The sequence below is a fragment of the Aotus nancymaae genome, unplaced genomic scaffold (assembly GCF_030222135.1).
Source record: "Aotus nancymaae isolate 86718 unplaced genomic scaffold, 86718_ANA_hifiasm-v0.15.2.pri h1tg000083l, whole genome shotgun sequence".
In the NCBI taxonomy this organism is placed as follows: Eukaryota; Metazoa; Chordata; class Mammalia; order Primates; family Aotidae; genus Aotus; species Aotus nancymaae.
Genome location: NW_026988498.1, coordinates 3,944,189 through 3,963,879, shown reverse-complemented (window position 1 = coordinate 3,963,879; position 19,691 = coordinate 3,944,189). Strand labels below are relative to the sequence as shown.

Genomic DNA, 19,691 nt, shown 5'->3' with positions numbered 1-19,691 from the left:
CGCTCCCCTGCGGTGATGATGGCTGGGGTGGCGGGGAGACAACCCCCTCAACCTTCATCGAGCGCCTGTCATTGCCATGTTACAGGAACAGGAAACCCAATACTGCATGTTACCACTTCTAAGTGCAAGCTGAACACTGAGTACACATGGACACAAAGAAGGGAACATTTGACACCAGGGCCTTCTCGAGGGTGAGGGAGGGAGGAGAGTAGGGATCAGAAAACTACCTCTCAGGTACTATGCTCAGTACCTGGGTGGTGAAATAATCTGTACACCAAACCCCCGTGATGTGGAGTTGACCTATATAACAAACCTGCACATGTGCCCCTGAACTTAAAATAAAAGTAAAAAAAAAGAACCGAGAAACGAAAGTCTGTTCAGTATTTTGTTTTTGTTTTTGAGACAGAGTCTTGCTCTGTCACCCAGGCTGGAATGCAGTGGCGCGATCTCCGTTCACTGCAACCTCCACCTCCCAGATTCAAGAAGTTCTCCTGCCTCAGCCCCTGGAGTAGCTGGGATTACAGGTGCCCACCACCAAGCCTGGCTAATTTTTGTATTTTCAGTAGAGACAGGATTTCACCATGTTGGCCAGGATGGTCTCGATCTCCTGACCTTGTGATCTGCCCGCCTCACCCTCCCAAGGTGCTGGGATTACAGGCATGAGCCACCGCACCCAGCTACAGTACTCTTTTCATAGATGAGGCAACAGAGACTCAGGATAACTTGTTCTTGGAGATTAGTGTCTTGGGTTGAATGGTGGCCTCCCGCTAAAGATATGTCCAACCCCTGGATCCTGTGAACATGAATGAAGAGTCCTTGCAGATGCAGTTAAGGATCTTGCGTTGAGACCATCCTGCACTGCCTGGTGGACCCCAGATCTAATAAGTGTTCTTGTGAGAGAAAGGCAGAGGGGCATTCGAGATGCTCAGAGGAGGAAAGGATGGGACCACCGAAGAAGAGATTGGAGTGACCTGACAAGGCAGAAGCCAAGGAATGCCAGCAGCTGCCAGACAGCAGGAAAAGCAAGGAACGGAGCCTCCAGAGACAGCGCAGCTCTACAGACACCTTGACTTCAGACTTCTGTGAGATAATCCATTTCTTTGTGTTAAGCTGTGCCGTTTGCTGTAACTTGTTATAGCAGTCCTTGGAAACCACCATAATATGGCTGCTAAGGAGATTGAGAGCTGTAAGGAAATGATGTGGCCAACTCCAAACTCACCATCTTTTCAACATATCCCACTGTCTTGCAGAGTTGAGTGGCATCCAACACCACAAGTGGTGGTGACAGCAGAACGTATAAATCAGGGTCAGGGACTATCAAGGGACAGTGTCACTGCCCACCCTACAGATCCATGCTTACTTCCAAGTGTTTGGCCAGCCGTCCAGGCTGCAGATAGATCCTGTGTTCGTAGGAGCCCAGCTTCCTCCACTTCGCCTCCTGGTAGTGAAGCTCGAACTCCACCTTTGCTCCTGGGAGGACGTTGACTTCTGTTCTGAAGTTTTCCATGTCAAGAGCCCTGCTCCTAAAGGTGAAAGCCCCCAACAAAAGTCAACAGATACATGATTGAGTGGCAAGACCCAGAATCTAGGCAGAGGGTGTGTAGACTTCCCTGGACGATCCGAACTGCTCAGTAGTTCACGAAAGTGAACGGTAGGCAAACTAGACATAAGTGCAGCTTCTACATCAGTTGAATCCCAGCAAGAGCTTCAGTCTCCTCTCCTGCCTGATCTGCTGCTCCCAGAGCTTCTTACTGACTTTAGTGTTGTCTGCAAAAAGCTTCCAGGGATTGGCCCCTATCCTGGGCCAGGAACTTGACATCTATCATCACTGATACTGCACCTCTGCCAGATGGAGATCATTACCCTGACTTTTCTGACGATAAAACGTCAGGCTTGTAACGTTAGGCTTGAGCAGGATTGGTCACCTGCTCAAGACCCTATATCCAGTCCACTGTGGGACCAGGACTCAAACCCAAGGTTGGAGGGTTCAAAGACAGCACACCCTTCCTATACTGCATTTCAGGCTCCCTGGAGGAGTTCTTGATATTTTTGAAGGTCTTCAAAAAGAAAAACTTTATTATTGCATCAAATTGAGTATGTTTCTCTCTGTCTCTCTCTTTCTCTTTTGAGCTGGAGTCTCGCTCTGCTGCTAGGCTGGAGTGCAGTGGTATGATCTTGGCTCACTGCAACCTCTGCCTCCAGGGCTCAAGCAATTCTCCTACCTCAGCCTCCTTAGTTACTGGGATTACAGGCTTTCGCCACCATGCCCGGCTAATTTTCGTATTTTTAGTTGAGTCAGGGTTTCACCATGTTGGCCAGGCTGGTCTTGAACATCTGACCTCAGATGATCCACCCACCTCGGCCTCTTAAAGTGTTGGGATTACAGGTGTGAGCCAACATGCCCGGCCTGAGTATGGTTTTCTATCATAAGGCCTTATTTTAATCACATACATACTGAGTTGAATGTGATCATTGATTTTGAGGTGTTTATGGTTTCCAACGAAAAACAGCAGAATTATCAAATCAGGGTGAGTCCAGTGTTAGAATAAACAAGGAATGATTTTTTAAAATGAAATAAGTAAATAGGTGGCTCATGCCTGGAATCCCAGCACTTTGAGAGGCTGAGGCAGGTGGATCACCTGAGGCCAGGAGTTCGAGACCAGCCTGACTGACATGGAGAAACCCCTCCTCTACTAAAATACAAAATTAGCCAGACGTGGTAGCGCATGCGTATAATCCCAGCTACTCAGGAGGCTGAGGCAGGAGAATCTCTTGAACCCAGGAGGCAGAGGTTGTGGTGAGCCGAGATCGTGCCATTGCACTCCAGCCTGGGTAACAAGAGTGAAACTCCATCTCAAAAAAACAAAACAACAACAACAAAAAAACCCAAAACAAAAACCCTATCACAGCCCAGCATGTTGGCTTAAGCTTGTAATCCTAGCACTTTGGGAGGCCAACGTGGGAGGATCGCTTAAAGCTAGCCTAGACGATGAAGAAAGGCCTTATCTCTACAAAAACTAAAAAAATTAGCCAGGCATGGCGGTGCACCCTAAGTCACAGCTACTTGGGAGGCTGAGGCATTCCTGCTTGTGGCCAGGAGTTCAAGGTCATAGTAAGCCAGGATCACACCACTGTATACTGGCCTGGGCAAAAAAGTAAGACCCCCATCTCAAAAGAAAAAAAAATGCAGAATAAATCATTAAGGCAAATTTCAAACTTTCCTTCCTCTCTTCACTCTTTAGAAAAATCGGTGTTTATTTACAGAACATCCATCTACCTGCAAGATAAGTGATGTAAGCACAACAAACGTGTGATCACCCAAAACCCATTGGTTGAAGAGGGACCTTTAGGCAAATAGAAACTGCACTGCCTAATTCTACCATCTGACCCCACGAGTTTGCCATCGGCTCAGGTGCTGTGCCTTTCTGGAGGCTGGTTTGCTGCTGCGGGAAGGAAACAGCAGAGGAAGCCACCATGGAGATGCAAGGGAAGCCCTGCCCACCCAGGCCTTACCTCACCAAGCCAGCCATCTTGCCTTTTGCTCTGGCCTGTGCATAGAGAGCTCGGCCCACAGTTTTCTCCTTAATAGAACTCCTAAATGTTGTGCCATCCACAGTCCTAGAAAATGACAGAAGGCAACCAGTTGGTCAGAATAGTAATCTTTTTTTTTTTTCTCAAGGCAGAGTGTTGTTCTGTGCCCAGGCTGGAGTGCACTGGTGCTATCTTGGCTCACTGCAACCTCTGCCTCCTGGGTTCAAGTGATTCTCCTGCCTCAGCCTCCTGAGTAGCTGGGACTACAGGTGTGCACCACCAAGCCCAGCTAATTTTTTGCATTTTTTAGCAGTGACGGGATTTCACCACGTTGGCCAGGCTGGTCTCGAACTGCTGACCTGGTGATCCACCTGCCTTGGCCTCCCAAAGTGTTGGGATTCATATGTGAGCCACCACGCCAGGACCAGAATAGTGATTATCAAAACAAACAAGAGCAAGCAAACAACCCACCAAGGCTGATTTAATGAATGAGGGCAGTGATAATTTCATGCCTATAAGAAATAAGAAGGGAGGCATATGACTCATCTGTAGACAGGACTTCCTTTATTGGACAGCGTGGCTTGAGAGGGGTTAGGTAGGCTTCCATCCGAAACCTTTCCCTCGTGTGCCGTTGTTTGTCTTTAGATTTTTCCTCATTTTTGAATTTCATCTTTTAGATTAAGCATGGTTCTCTTTGGATATCCCCTTCGAATGACAAATGTGACTAGGAGAGGTGACTGATAAATTCCGAGTTATATCGTTGCTTTTGGTTCATCAGGTCATTATGAGAGTTAAGGATATGGCATAGCTGGCTGGGTGCAGTGGCTCACGCCTGTAATCCCAGCACTTTGGGAGTCTGAAGTGGGCAGATCATGAGGTCAGGAGTTTGAGACCAGCCTGGTCAATATGGTGAAACCCTGTTTCTGCTAAAAATACAAAAAAAAAAAAAAAAATTAGCTGGGCATGGTGGTGCACACCTGTAGTCTCAGCTACTCGGGAGGTTGAGGCAGAAGAATCGCTTGAACCCAGGAGGCGGAGGTTGCAGTGAGCCAAGATCATGCCACTGCATTCCAGCCTCGTGAAAGAGTGAGACTCCATCTCAAAGAAAAAGAAAAAGAATTTGGCATAATAGCTGTGGGGTATGCAAGGGACTGAACGTTCATGTTCCCCCAAATGTGTACGTTGAACCTTACTTCCTAGTGCAATGGCATTAGGAGGTGGTCATGAGGGCCCTCCCCTCATGAGTAGCAGTTAGTGCTCTCACAAAAGAGACTTCGAAGAGTTCTCTCATCTCTTTCCATCCTGACGGAACCAGGAAACGGGCCCTCACCAAACATGAAATCTTCGGGCACCTTGATCTCAGACTTCCCAGCCTTCAGAACTGTGAGAAATCAATTTCTGCTGTTTTAAGCCGTCCATTTTATAGTACTAAGTCATAGCAGCCAGAGCTGATGAAGACAGAATATTATGCTCCTCTGCAAGGGTGGAAAAGAATAAAGAAAAACGGGGGAAGGTACTGGTGGGTCCCCTGCCAAGCTGGTGTTTATCTAGAAACCACCTCCCTTGGGGACCTCTGTCTTCTCTGTGTGTCTCATCTCTCTCCACCTTACTTTTAGCTGGCTAGCACCTCATCCTTACCAAGCAATGGCTGGTCAGAGCAGTAGAATCCGAAATTTTGGAAGTAAATGGGAACTTCTAGTACTCAAATAGTCAGTGTCTTTCCCAAGGAGCAATTTAGAAATGTGTGAAGTTTGGGTTTTTGAGAAGACCCGGAAGTGCGGCTGGCATTTGTGGGAGGGCACCAAGAATGTTAGTCACCCCGCAATGTGAGGGACAGCTCCACTGAAGAATTTTCCTGCCCCGAATGCCAACAGCACACGTGTTAAGGCACACTTCTGGGTTTGCCTCTTTGGATGAGAGACATCGGACCCCAGGAGACAGGTGACTCTTGCTCAAGGTCACACTGCTGGTCAAGGCCATCACGCTTCTATCAGATCATAACTAAGCCTCAAAGGCCAAGGAGGCTTTAGGACAAAAGAAATCACCTCCCATGGAATATTCGGGATCTTGATAAAAAAGTAGAAGGGATATTTTGGCTGGTACATCAGTCTACACAGCTCATTTTAAATTCTTCTCTGGTCTTAAAAATTCAGCCCAAAACAGAGGGAGATCAAAGTAATGCATGTTTCACGATTCTGTCCTTCATGCTTCAAATCTTCTGTGTAATGAGATAGTGAAGAAAGAAAAGAATGAAGGATGGAATACTATGCAGCCATAAAAAGGAATGAGCTCATGTTCTTTGCAGGGACATGGTTGGAGCTGAAAGCCATCATCCTCAGCAAACTAACACAGGAACAGAAAACCAAACACCACATGTTCTCACTCATAAGTGGGAGCTGAACAATGAGAACACGTGGACACAGGAAGGGGAATAACACACACTGGGGCCTGTTATGGGGTGGGAGACGAGAAGGGAGAGCATTAGGACACATAGCTAACACGTGCAGAGCTTAAAACCTAGATATGGGCTGATAGGTATAGCAAACCAACATGGTACACGTGTACCTATGTAACAAACCTGCACATCCTGCACTTGTATCCTGGAACTTAAAGTAAAAAAAAATAAAATGAAGGAAAACAGAAAAAAGAGATCTTTAGAGTAAGTTCTGATGATGTGGTTTAAAAATAGAAATTTATTAAAATAGTTTTCAATGTCATTTCTAGACATGGGATCATCTAATACCACTACAGAAAAGCCTTTCATTCTGCCTTTGTTTTGCAGAAAAGGCAGACAAAAGAAGTGATACATTAAAGACAATTCAAAGGATAACCATCAAAGTGACATGATGCCTTTTTCTGGCTACTTGGTTTCATTTAGAAAATAGAGTTCACATGACTGCCACTTTCAGCAGCCAGAGTGCGTGGTGGCTGAACCCTTTACTATTAATCCACAATGATCATTGATTACCTTGGCATATGAAAGACAAAAGCAGATGAGGCCCAGCACGGTCGCTCACGCCTGTAATCCCAGCACTTTGGGAGGCCGAGGCGGGCGGATCACCTGAGGTCGGGAGTTTGAGACCAGCTTGGCCAACATGGAGAAACCCCGTCTCTATTAAAAATACAAAATTAGCCAGGTATGGTGGCACATGCATGTGCTCCCAGCTACTTGGGAGGCTGAGGTAGGAGAATCGTTTGAACCCAGGAGGCGGAGGTTGCTGTGAGCTGAGACCGAGCCATTGCACTCCAGCCTGGGCAACAAGAGTGAGTGAAACTCCATCTCAAAAAAAAAAAAAAAAGAAAAAGAAAAAGTGGATGAGAAGTAATTCAACCTAACGTCTTCATAAAAAATAATAGCTAGGTTTTTTGCATGATTCTGTGCTGTGTTCTTGGCAACTTAAGAGGGACATTGACCACCTGGAATATACTCTGGGATGGCCGCCTTGATATTTGGACATAGAAATCATTTCAATCACTTGGAGGATCACAGAATATTTAACTTTGATACACAAAGCCTCCAAGTGGATAATTGGCATTAACTGTTTGGAAAGTATTGGCGTTAACTTTTTTACAATGAAAAATTACACACATAGAAAAGAGAGACTAATATGTGATGTCCATGAAGCCATCACTGATCTACACCATTATGAGGACTCAGCCAATCTTAATTGGAATATAGCCTCATGCTTTCCACCTCAGTTGTTAAGAAGCTAAGCTCAAAAAAAAAAAAAAAAAAAGAAGCTAAGCTCAGATGGCACATCATTTCATCTGTGAGCACTTCAATATGTATTTTGTAGAGAACTTTTAAAAAATTCTATGTGATTCTCACTAGAGTCACTGGGTAGAAAGTGGAAAATGTTTAAATTAAGTGTAAGAAATGACTCTAACAGGCTGTCAGCCATTGAGTTGATTGCCTTGGGAAACGGTGAGTTTATCATTAAGCAAATCATCACACACTTGTCAGGGGTGTTATGGAGGAGGTCAAGCACTGGATAAGTGATTGGATTTAATCTGTGGTTCTCAACTTATTTTTTCCCATAGAGAAACATATGGCAGATGACACTGACTGCTGACACATGCTTTTATGTGGTTTCCTATAAGCCAGAGCAACCCAGTATATTTTCCTCCTCCCAAGAAAGTATATTAAAACACAAGTAAGTGTGAGGTTGTTACCACAGAGATAGCCTCAAGTTTGCTTTTACTTATTAGAAATAAAAAGCAAATAATTCACAAAGTCTAATGCTTTGAACAGGCTCAAATTATTGCGACCGACCTCACAATGACCCCTGACATCCAGATGGTCCACAGCTCTGGAGGTGAGAGCCACTGGGACAGTTGACCGTGAAGGTCCATTCTAACTATGAGGGGTTTTGATTCTGTGAGTAGAGAACACACAATTTCTGGCTCTACACAGAAGTTACTCACATGGAGAAGTTGGAAATGAAGGCTCCTTTGGGAATCTGAACATCAAACACGACATTCTCAGGCTGCGGGGAGTTGTTCACCAGTTTGCTCTGGATCATGGTGGTGGCCATCCGAGAAGTAATGGTAGACTGGACTTTATAGCTATAAAGAGTTACTTGATCATCCTCTTCCTGAAATTGGCAAGAAAGCATAACTGTACTAATCGAAAATCACACAGAACTTCATCAGATGTAGTGCATTTGATGTTAACAGCACTGCATTTTACGTGTTTTACTAGCAGAACAATTCCAGGGCATTGGTAAGGACAGAACTCAGGTGTTATTAAGCATTCCTCTAACTTCTTGGAACACCCAATGAGCAGAAATCTGCCTTTGTTTCAAGATACCTTGAGCTAAAAGGCATTTTCAGCCCTAGGAATCTATAAATAATGATTTTTCAAAAATCATTAGAATACAAATAGAAAATGGTTATAGAAAGCCAGATTGGATTGAGGAAGTCCAGGAAATAGCTCCAAATGCAGGACCACCAGCTGGGGAAAGGATCCTGGACTGCGAGGTTGAAAGAGGACCCTGGTTGCATCTTCAGTAAGGTGCAGACAGAGGTGCTGTGGGGTGGAAACCCACATGTGACCCCTAGCAACCCTCCTTACAACTCTCTACCTCAATAGACAAGGCAATCTTGCCTATTAATTTGTAATAGACAAATTGAGATTGTATGGCTATTATAATTTCATCTGCAGTCCTTTTCTTCTCCCTCAAGTCAAACCAAGCTAGAACACTGATGGGTGTAAGCAAAGGACATTGATCTTGGGCAAGGCATTCCGATGCAGGTATCGGTCCAACACTCTGGACCTCCTTGCCCGATTGCTACTGATTTAAAGCAGTTCCAGTATAAAGAATCTCAAAGTATGCTGCTCAAAGGCAAAGTCCTAGAAACCCACATCTTTCAAGAGGTGCCCGAGAGCAGCAAGCTCCTTCAGGTCATGACAACTGTGGGACCCATTAGATTTTGTTTTTTTCTCCAAAAGAATTTACTTATCTCACCCTCAGGTCTCATTCCCCACACTTTGCAGTCCAACATTAAACCTTTCGACTCATTAACCATGCAGCTCACTTCAAGCTAAAATAAAATCCAGGCTAATCTACGTGTCCTTCCTCCCCACGAAGTGTGCACTTGTGGAGGTTTTCACCAGTTCAGGGCAGGAAGCACAACATAAATCACTTCCTCAGGCTGGCTGTTTTCTTGCCACAGGAAGGTCTACTCTGAACATCTCAGGGAACTGGACCATTTTGTGTTTAAGATTTCCTTCCCATGGGCACTTTTTTATTCTCCAAAGCTGTCAGGTGTCATACTTTAAATCAAAATGGTGCCGGACTCGGTGGCTCACACCTGTGATCCCAGCACTTTGGGAGGCCGAGGTAGGTGGATCACCCAAGGTCAGGAGTTCAAGACCAGCCTGGCCAACATGGTGAAACCCTGTCTCTACTAAAAATACAGAAATCAGCTGGGTGTGGTGGTGCACGCCTGTAATCCCAGCTACTCAGGAGGCTGAGGCAGGAGAATTGCTTGAACCTGGATGTGGAGGTTGCAGTGAGCCTAGATTGCGCCACTGCACTCCAGCCTGGGTAACAAGAGCAAAACTCTTGTCTCAAAAAATAAATAAATAAAAATAAATACATAAATCAAAATGGTTAAGTTGGAATAAATACATAAATTTATATAGTGGGATGGAGCCTATGCTATGTGGCAAAACTCAAGAAGACAAAGAGAAGGGACCCCTCATTTCTTGGTGGCCTCTCTCCTGTCTGAAAAGACTGCACTCTTCAAAACTGAATTGTAGAAACACTGCCAAACAGTTGGGCAAGGCAGTATTTTGAAAGTCAGGTAAATACTTCATGACGAAGATAAAAGAGACACCCAGATTGATTTCCCAGCAATGGTTAACAGGAAAATCATTCAGTCTGTGACATCATCAAAGTCAACTTACCATGGTTTCTCCCGATTCTCCCGGAAGGCTTCTCTGTGAAAGGAAGTTAGAAAATCATTCTCCAACTGTATGTCACTTACTACCTTGAGGGCCAAAACCATTTCCTCAGTCAAAAAATTTTTTTTATTTTTTCTTCAATACTGAGCTGTTATTCATTCACTGGAGCTGAGACATAAATACTGAACATTCTTGAAAACTTTTCCCACTGGTGAGTTTCTCAACAAGTTTTGGTTGTCTGCATGTCATTCTTGGATATAATGCCAGAACAAATAACTTTTAAATAAAAATACCAACCAAATGCACCTTGGGTAGCGTGTGTCCCCTTGATGCTATTTGCTCCGTTTTTTATTCAGTTGAATGGAGACTTGGAAACTCCATTCTGCCATGAGGCTGTGGGTGTGCTGTTCCCACCGTCTGCCCTGCTCCCGCCAGGTTTCTCAACCCTCATAGAGAGAACTCCGACTCACTCTTCTGATCTCAGCTTCAGCAGAATTCCTCCAGTGAAAATCTCTCACGCCCCAAGACTAGGTCGGTCTCCTTTACTAAGAGTTTTTGCAGCAGCATATTCCTTCCTGCAGAGCTTGCTTCATAAAGATTCATTCTATTTGAGGGATTATTTGACTAACGTCTGTCTATTCCTTTAAACTAGGCTACATAAAAGCAGGGATTTTCATGTATTTCCTCTACAGTGTAACCCCAGAGCCAAGTACAGTGACTGGCACCTAGAAAATTCTATGGTCTTAACCACGATGCCAGGAGATTATCCACACACTTGACTGTCCTGTGGACATAGACAAAGGCGATTCCCTTGCCTTTGAAAGTGAGTGGCTTAAGAGTGGCGGGTGAACATGTAATGTCTGGTGAGATGCTAATAATAGGTCCAAGAGGGCTGGGTGCAGTGGCTCACGCCTGTAATCCCAGCACTTTGGGAGGTTGAGGTGGGTGGATCACCTGAGGCCAGGAGTTCGAGACCAGCCTGACCAACATGAAGAAACTCCATCTCTACCTAAAATACAAAATTAGCTGGGTGTGGTGGCGCGTGCCTGTAATCCCAGCTACTCGGGAGGCTGAGGCAGGAGAATCACTTGAACCCAGGAGGCGGAGGTTGTGGTGAGCCGAGATCACGCCATTGCACGCCAGCCTGGGCAACAAGAGCAAAACTCCACCTCAAAAAAAAAAAAAAAAAAAGGTCGAAGAAACCGGTTGTTGGATATAAGCTCAGCTTGCCTGATTTGGGGCGATCTGAGGTTCTAGTGAGTGTTGGGTGACATGGTGAGGTTGACCTCTTCTTGTAGACTTCTTGAATGCAATCCTCAATGATGAACTTTTCTGTCTTGTGGCTAAATAAGTTGCGACATGAAGTCTTGCTTATTGGGTTTTAATATTATTGGTCTACAAAAAAAAACCCTGGATTTTTAGAAAGTCAAAAGTTCATACCCATACAAAATAAGTCATTGATCAGCTTAGTGTTTGCTGCTTCTGTAAAACCTCCTTTCTCAGCATTTGGGCTCCACCAGGAAGAAGCCAAGCCTTTCCTGGTGTTCCGGAAAACTCACCCCATTAATTAGAAGGTTTTGTCTATACTGCTGCTGGTGGCCTCCAGGACTGCAGCTTCCAATGTGGCCAGTTCTCCTTCTCAGGTGCTCTCAGTAACCAGAGGAAGGAGAATGTGAGGCTGCCAGGGGAAGTGTCTGTCATCGCTAAAATAAGAAGGCCTTCCTAACAGGAAATCCTTCCTCATAAGGCAGGAAATAATGTCAGAATCTTACGTTTCGAAGAAAACAGCCGTGTATTCTTTTTTTTTTATTTAAATGGAGTGGGAACAGGGTCTCTCTCTGTTGCCCAGGTTGGTGCAATCATACCTCACTGCAGCCTTTAACTCCTGGGCTCAAGTGATCCTCCATCTCAGCTTCTCAAGCAGCTAGGACTACAGGTGCATGCCATTACACCCAGCAAATATATATATTAACTGGGTAGCGGAGATAGGGCCTCGCTATGTTACCCAGGCTGGTCTGGAACTCCTGGCCTCAAGCGATCCTCACTCCAAAAGTGCTGCAATTATAAGCAGGAGTCACTGTGCCTCGTCAGGTATTGTTTAAGGTACTAAGTTGACCATTATGGTGTGAAGGGTGCTGAGCAGCTGTGTGAATTTCTCTGTTTCTTTCACCTGGGTGATCTTTCCACCAGGGTATAAGGCCAATGGACTCTTCTCTGCTAAAAAACAAGCTCTTAAGAAAACCCAGCTGGGTGCGGTGGTTCACGCCTATAATCCCAGCACTTTGGGAGGCCGAGGCGGGTAGATCACGAGGTCAAGAGATGAGACCATCCTGGTCAACATGGTGAAACCCCGTCTCTACTAAAAATACAAAAATTAGCTGGGCATGGTGGTGCACGCCTGTAGTCCCAGCTACTCAGGAGGCTGAGGCAGGAGAATTGCCTGAACCCAGGAAGCAGAGGTTGCGGTGAGCCGAGATCGCGCCATTGCACTCCAGCCTGGGTAACAAGAGCGAAACTCCGTCTCAAAAAAAAAAAAAAAAAAAAAAAATCCAGCAGAAGGCATCTTAACACTTACCTTACTTCTTCTGCCATAATCTCTTTCATTTATTTTCCCTATTGGAAGTAAAGCTTACCATACCTGATATCTCTGGTTCTCTTCCACAAATTGAAATTTGCCTGGGGCCAGTTCCACCAGATCTTCATATTCTACAAACTTAAAAAAATGGGATTTTAATTTTTTTAAAAATAGATACTTAAAAAAGTATCCAGAGCTAAAGAGATAGCTGGTGGTATTCATCATTTTATATTCTTTTTTCTACCTCTTGACAATCACAATTTAGCATAAAATGATTTCTTCAATATATTTCTATTTACTGGTTATGTCTCAGAGGTGTCCAAATGGAAGGTAGCACCTTCACATTTGTTGGATGTGAAAATTCAGTTTTGAGTTTGCCCACAGTTGGTAAGACAGGGATCAGAACAACCCAGTGATTAGGTGGGTGTCTGGGGAAGTATCTGGGTAGACTGTGGAGGCATTTGCAGTGCCTGACTGGACAGACATAGACCATCCATCTCCCCAAGTTAAAAATGTAGGTATTTTATAAAAGGAATGCCAGTTAGAAACGACTGAAAAAGCACAAACGCATTCGGATGCCTTGGCTTCAATCTGAGATTTCCGACACACTCTGGTGGCTTTCAAGTGTTGGAAAATATGATAGTTTCAAGGCAGACAGAGTGATATTTTCCCTTTGTAAATATGCCATCATATTCTCTGGTATTTTTGTGGGTAATCCACTCTGCAAGTATTATAAGCCTTTGCATTTGCTGGGATATTCCTATAACACACTTCGCTTTTCTGGCATAAAAATAGCTCCTGTATGATTTTCAGAAACAGCCTTTCAGCCCAATACTTGCCTTATGTTGGAGATGGCTAGGGGACAACTGTGGAGAGCTACACTCTATGAGAATTATTCTTGTACTCTTCCATCCTGCTTGCCATCTTCCCCTTTAATAGGAATACTTAAAGTGCCCTTATTACGAATGTCATTGTTCACTTAGGTATGAAAAACAGTGTGCTTTGATAATGAATTTTCTTACACCCCTAGTAAAAGAGTGATAATATTTCTTCATCATCATAATAGCTAATAATTATTAAGCACTTATTCGTCCAGGTACTCTGCTAGATAGTTTACACTGTGTCATTTAATTCTCAAAGCAAACTTTGGGTTAGGTGTATTCTTACCCCCATTTTTTAGATGAGGAGTGAGTAGCTATGCTCCATAAATGCTACTCTCTGATGCCTGCCCATTGACCTTGACTTAATTCTCATGCAAAACCTGTTAATGCTTTAAAAGGCAAATAGACATTCCAGTAATTATAACAGTAAACACTTGCACTCAGATGAATTTTATCGTAAGTTTCCATTACACACAGAATAAGGCTATTGAATAGCAATTGCAATGGCCTATTTACTGAGCGCATGTACAGGACAGCAGCAAGGAGCGATCTGGAAGTACTTACTTCAGGAAGTCCATTCATGGGGATTTCAAAGCCTGGTACTTCAGAAAGAAAGAAGCAGATGAAAAAGCACGTGAGTTGTTTCATTTTGCTGGATGGTTTTGCCAAGCTCCCCAAAGCAGATGGTCTGGGGAGGATATCACTTCTTCCTACTGAACCAAGTTCAAAGGAACAGCAGAGGAGTACGGTTCGCTTTAAGAAAGAAGAAAAAAAGAGGAAAAAAAGCTCTCTAACTTTGTTCAAAACTGGGACAAATATTTGTTCTGGAGCTCAAACTTGAGCTGTGTAGGTGGATCGAACACCCAGAGGTTATTCAAACAGTAAAGTCAGAAGCAGTTGTTCAGTGTAAGGACAAGTCGGGGGCAGACAGATGTGCTATTTTTTTTTTTTTTTTTTTTTTTTGCTTTTGCTGATTTCTATTCATCTTAAAATCAGAGAGACTTAAAGATAATTGTCATCCTTTCTAAAGGTCCAAGTGCAGAACTATTCCAAGAAACAAAATCCTTTGATCTAAATTGAAGCAGAAAAGATTCGGAAAAAGCAGGAGAAGACACAGAGTGGTTTTTCTGAGCAAAGAATTCACTGTGCATGTTCCTCCTCTCTCTGACTGATTACCTGTCACCTATAAAGAACCAGGCAAGTTGCTGTGCAGGACACCAGGGCAGATCTTCAGTGAGGATGCTTCGTGAATGTCTTCGATTAAGGGAACAGTGTCGGTCCTGCTGCCCGCTTCAGCCGGGCTCAGGTCAGTGGCAAATCGGTACTCCCCAGTCTCAGAATTGGAGGAAGCCCAAGCTGGAAACATACTACATTATCCCTTCTCATTCATGGTCCAGACATCATAATAATGTCAGCTAAAATTTATTGAGCCCTTCCTGGTGTCTGGCACTTCTATGTACTTGTTTATCTTTAAATTTTTTTTTTTCTTTTTCCTATTTATTTATTTTTACAGACAGTGTCTTACTCTGTTGTCTAGGCTGGAGGGCAGTAGTGGTGTGCTCATAGCTCACTGCAACCTAGAACTCCTGGGCTCAAGCAATTCTCCTACCTTAGCCTCCTGAGTAGCTGGGACTACAGGCATGTGCCACCACACACAGCTATTTTTTGTTGTTGTTGTTGTTGTTTTTTTGGAGAGACAAGGTCTCACTATGTTGCCCAGGCTGGCCTTGAACTTCTGGCCTCAAGTGATCCTCCTGCCTGGCCTCCCATAGTGTTGAGATTATAGGTGTGAGCCACTGCATCTGGTTTTTTTTTTTTTTTTAATCTATTGAAGAACCATATGAAGTGTGTTAAATCATTACTTGACCTCAAGTGATCCACCTGCCTCAGCCTCACATAGTGTTGGAATTACAGGCATGAGCCACTGCGCTTGGGATCTTTTTAAGATCCCAAAGTCTTAAAAACAAAAACAAAACCAAACAAACAAAATCAACAACAGCATTTGCTCTCTCTCAATGTTCAGAAGCACAACAGAGTAGGCTGTGTATTCAGGCTACTGGGTATTGAACCTGAGATTTTCTCCCTTTGCACTCCCCACCCCACTGCCAACCCCTCCCATCATGCCTGGGCAGCTGTGACATGGTGAACTGAAAACATTCACTGTTACTTAAACACCTCTGATTTATAGGATGGAAATCACTACTATAAATGCCACAAGAATATTTACTTTCATGTATGTGAAAAACAGTAGGAAATCTATAAGAAAAAAAAATCTCACAATATTTCATAATGTTTGAACAAAGAGATAACATTTCGTACTCATTGGGAATTGCGACAAATACCAATAAACTTGAGATTCATCACTGAGTGTAAGTCACTGTGGCTTAGCTGCCTTGCATTCATAGCGTTCAGCTCCAGCCCTATCATTGTGAAAGAGCATGTTTGTAAAAGTCCAAAGTCAAAGCTGGATGAATTCACTGGAAAAATAGCTGTATTGGACCCTGACCTGCTTGTTTGGTGGGTCAGCTTGCACATAACATGGAGAAGGTCGGTTTTCTACACATATTTGAGCTGTGATGCCTTCCTTCTGATTGTAAAGACATTTTGTTTTAGCTTCTTTAAGGATGGTCTGTTTGAATTTCCAAAGATGACCTTTGATTACCCTGCTACATCTTTTGCCCTCTCTAATTCAGAGTTTTTTTGTTTCTGTTTTTTAATAGAGACAGGGTCTTACTCTGTCACCAACTGGAGTGCAGTGGTGCAGTCATGGCTCGCTGCAGCCTTGACCTCCAGGACTCAAGCAATCCTCCCATCTCAGCCTCCCAAGTAGCTGAAACTACTGGCACACACCACCACACCCACCACACTCAGCTAATTTGTGTGTGTGTGTATATTTTGTAGAGATGAGGTTTCATCATGTTGCCCAGGCTTGTCTTGAACTCTTGGACTCAATCCACCCATGTTGGCCTCCCAAAGTGTTGGGATTGCATGTGAGCCAGTGTGCCTGGCCAGGTGTGGGCTTATGTCATTTGGGGCCAGAAGATGAAGACATTTTAGAAGAAAAATATTTGAAACTGAATAGCAGTATCACAAGCCAAAAAAGGGAAGTTAGAGCGCAGGGAGTGGACTTTTTCATTGGTTCTTAAGCCATGGAAACTTGACTTTGCTGTTGAGCATTTCCGTTCTTTCCTCTTCTGTTTTCCTTGCCCCTGAAGTTCAAATTCAAATCCATTGCCAGAGTAGAGAAATCGAGAGTAGAGTAGACACGTGACCAGCCACGATAGGTCAATTCCAGTCTAGCAGCTTTTGCTGTTCTTCCCAGGGTGTCTGGGTGTTTTCTGGTGAGGGAAGAGTCCCATCTGGAAGTGGTCTCACCATCACACAAGATCCGGTGCTGGTATTTCAGGTACAGGATGGGAAGCAGCTTCACATGAGTAACCGTGGCTCCCTCCAAGGTGTAAACAGGGCGAAGGATGTGTTTGGATATCTGAGCCACCAGGGATGTGAGGGGTTATCTCGCTGAATCCTCTAGCTGAAAAGATGATGAAAGTGAGGCTCAGAGTGGTTAAGTCATGTGGCCAAGAGAGGGCAAAAGATGTAGCAATCAAGTGTCATCTTTGGAAATTAAAACAGACAATCGTTGAAGAAGCTGTAAGAAAACGTCTTTACAACTGGAAAGAAGGCATCAGAGCTCAAATATGTGTAGAAAACGGACTTTCTCCAGGCTATGTGTGCAGCCAGGCTGTGCCTGGGGAAGTGGGAAGGGTCAAGATGCAGGGCCCAGGTTGGTGGTGGCGATGGGACCTGGACTGAACGGCGTGATTCGACAGCCTCCCTGTCAACCCCTTACCTAGTCTGCCCCTCTGACTAATGAGCTGGCTTCGTGACTTTGGGAAAATCTCTGTGTGCCTCAATGTTCTCATCTGAAAAATGGGAATAATAAATATAATACTCACCTATGAGCATGTATGAAGGACTTAGAACAGTTTCTGGAATGCATTGTGTTAATTAATTGCTAGTTACTACTAGTAGTGTTAAAACAGTTCAGCACAGTGGCTCACACTTGTAATCCCAACACTTTGGGAGGTGAAGTCAGGAGGATCACTTGAGGCTGGAAGTTTGAGACCTGGGCAACATAGCCAGACCTCCTTGTCTCTACATTTTTTTTTTTTTTTTTTGGAGACAGAGTCACTCTGTTGCTCAGGCTGGAGTGCAGTGGTGCCATGTCAGCTCACTGCAGCCTCCGCCTCCCAGGTTCAAGCAATTCTCCTGCCTCAGCCTCCCAAGTAGCTGGGATTTCAGGTGCATGCCGCCATGCCCAACTAATTTTTGTATTTTCAGCAGAGACAAGATTTTTGCCATGTTGGTCAGGCTGGTCTTGAACTCCTGACCTCAGGTGATCTGCCCACCGTGGCTTCCCAAAATGCTGGGATTACAAGCATGAGCCACTGCACCCGGCCTGATGTCATTTAAATGAATTGTTTCCCAGACTAATTACACTGCAGGGCACAGAAAGAAGTTCTGAATTCAAAGTGCTTGTAAATGATGACTATTAGGTTACTTCAATTTTCAAAAAGGAAGAAATTTAGATTTCTGTAAATATAGATTGGCGAGCTTGTAGTAGACTTGATTTAAAAAATCACATGCAAGTAAAATGTATTACAAAAATAAAAAAAATCACATGCAGTGATTAAAAGGATGGTTTGAAAACACTTTTGAAAAGGAAGCAATTTGACACGTGTGTATGGGAGGGGTTTAACGACTGAGGCTCACTAGCTATGGGATGGGAACAAAGTGGGAAACTCACTGGGCACTGAGAGTAGCTGTGCGGTGGGAGGGTCTGCAGACCAACGAGGCCGGAGGAAGATCATCTGGGCCCCAAAGTCCAGGAGGTGGGGGCAAAGGGGGCAGAGAGTCTGGAAATAGAGCTAGGCAGAGAGGATGCAGTCAAGACCCTCTTATTTTTTTTTTTTTTGTAGAGACAGGATATCACTATGTTGTCCAGGCTGGTCTCAAACTTCTGGACTTAACAGAACCTCCTGCCCAGGCTTCCCATAGTGCTGGGATTATAGGCATGAGCCACTGCACCCTGCCAAGACCTTCATAAGGGTCTCAGGAGGCAGCAGGAACCACACCATCTTCAGGCATAACAGATGTTGGGCTTGAGTCCAAGCCAGAGACATAGGCCAGACCTCATCAGATTTTGAAAGGCAGACTAATTTTTCAGCAGACCCAGGAGCTGGTAACACACACGTAACCCATAAACACTTCCCATATGTCGTAGCCGGATTCTTCCCTTGGATTTTAGAGCTTGCAAATGGCAAGGGGCCATTTACTGCCTAAAGAATTGGTGATGATACAGTGCTTGGTTGAACATTAAGTCGAACTAATTTTACTTCTCTTTGCTGTGCTGTTTCTAAACCGGCAGATCCAGATTCGGCAAGCACAATCGACTGTAATGTGTTTATCACGGATGAGGTGGGAAATGAAATTGGAATGAATTTTCATCTGGTTAATTATACAACCAGTTGTTTGAACAAATCCAACCAGAAAAGCTCTGATGACTATAATGATGTTAACTAGAAGACATTAATTTAGTGGTAAGAAACAGGGCCCTAGAGTTCACTAAACTGGTTCAAATGAAATGTGCTTGAAATAAACACAAGTGATGGAAAAGGTGTGCTGAATATAAATTCTAGAAGTACTACAGTAAAATCTCAGTGCATTCTCCAGTGTAGACCATACCTAAAACATTGCATTCAATTCTGGGTGAAATATTATATAAAAGACTTTACTAAATTAGAGGCAAACCATTGAAGGCGGGTCAGGATAGAGATTCAAAACTGTTGTACAAGGATATGCTATTAATACACATTTCAGGAAAAATGTGTGGCCCTCACTCCAGAGGCCCAGGCTGAGAGAGGCATGGCATGTGGCAGGGAGCAGGGGAACATGGAGGACACATGGTGAAATGCTTCTACCTGGACGTGTGGCATGGTGTTTCCATTTGTAGTTCACTGGCCACCACAAGCCACATGGCCATGCTTAGTTTCAAGAGGGTGGGGGATTGTAGTCTTTCCTGTGCCTGGAAGTAGAAGGAAACTGGATCTTGGTATAGAATAACATCAGCCACTGGAGGAAAGTGCTGAGGTCAGGAGTTGAATGTGAAAGAAAGTCAATGTGACTGTGAGAATAAGCCCCAGAATTTGCAAGAAACTTGGGAGGGCCCTCAAACTTGGCAGTTCAGAATAGCATATTCAAATAACATTTGCATAGATAGCAAAGGTGAGTGACG

The 19,691-nt window shown here is 44.2% G+C and overlaps 1 protein-coding gene across 1 annotated transcript in view; it reads right to left on the bottom strand.

Moving 5' to 3' along the window:
- The window catches only part of ITIH2 (inter-alpha-trypsin inhibitor heavy chain 2), a 41,689-nt gene extending 27,493 nt beyond the window's left edge, over positions 1–14,196 (bottom strand). The window contains exons 1-6 of the mRNA XM_064369016.1: positions 13,961–14,196; positions 12,579–12,653; positions 9,944–9,976; positions 7,957–8,126; positions 3,514–3,618; positions 1,361–1,523 (exon numbers count right to left, since the gene is read on the bottom strand). Coding sequence (XP_064225086.1) covers positions 1,361–1,523; positions 3,514–3,618; positions 7,957–8,126; positions 9,944–9,976; positions 12,579–12,653; positions 13,961–14,044 — 630 coding nt within the window. The 5' untranslated portion in view covers positions 14,045–14,196. The remainder of the gene's footprint in view (positions 1–1,360; positions 1,524–3,513; positions 3,619–7,956; positions 8,127–9,943; positions 9,977–12,578; positions 12,654–13,960) is intronic.
- Positions 14,197–19,691: the final 5,495 nt, after the last annotated feature.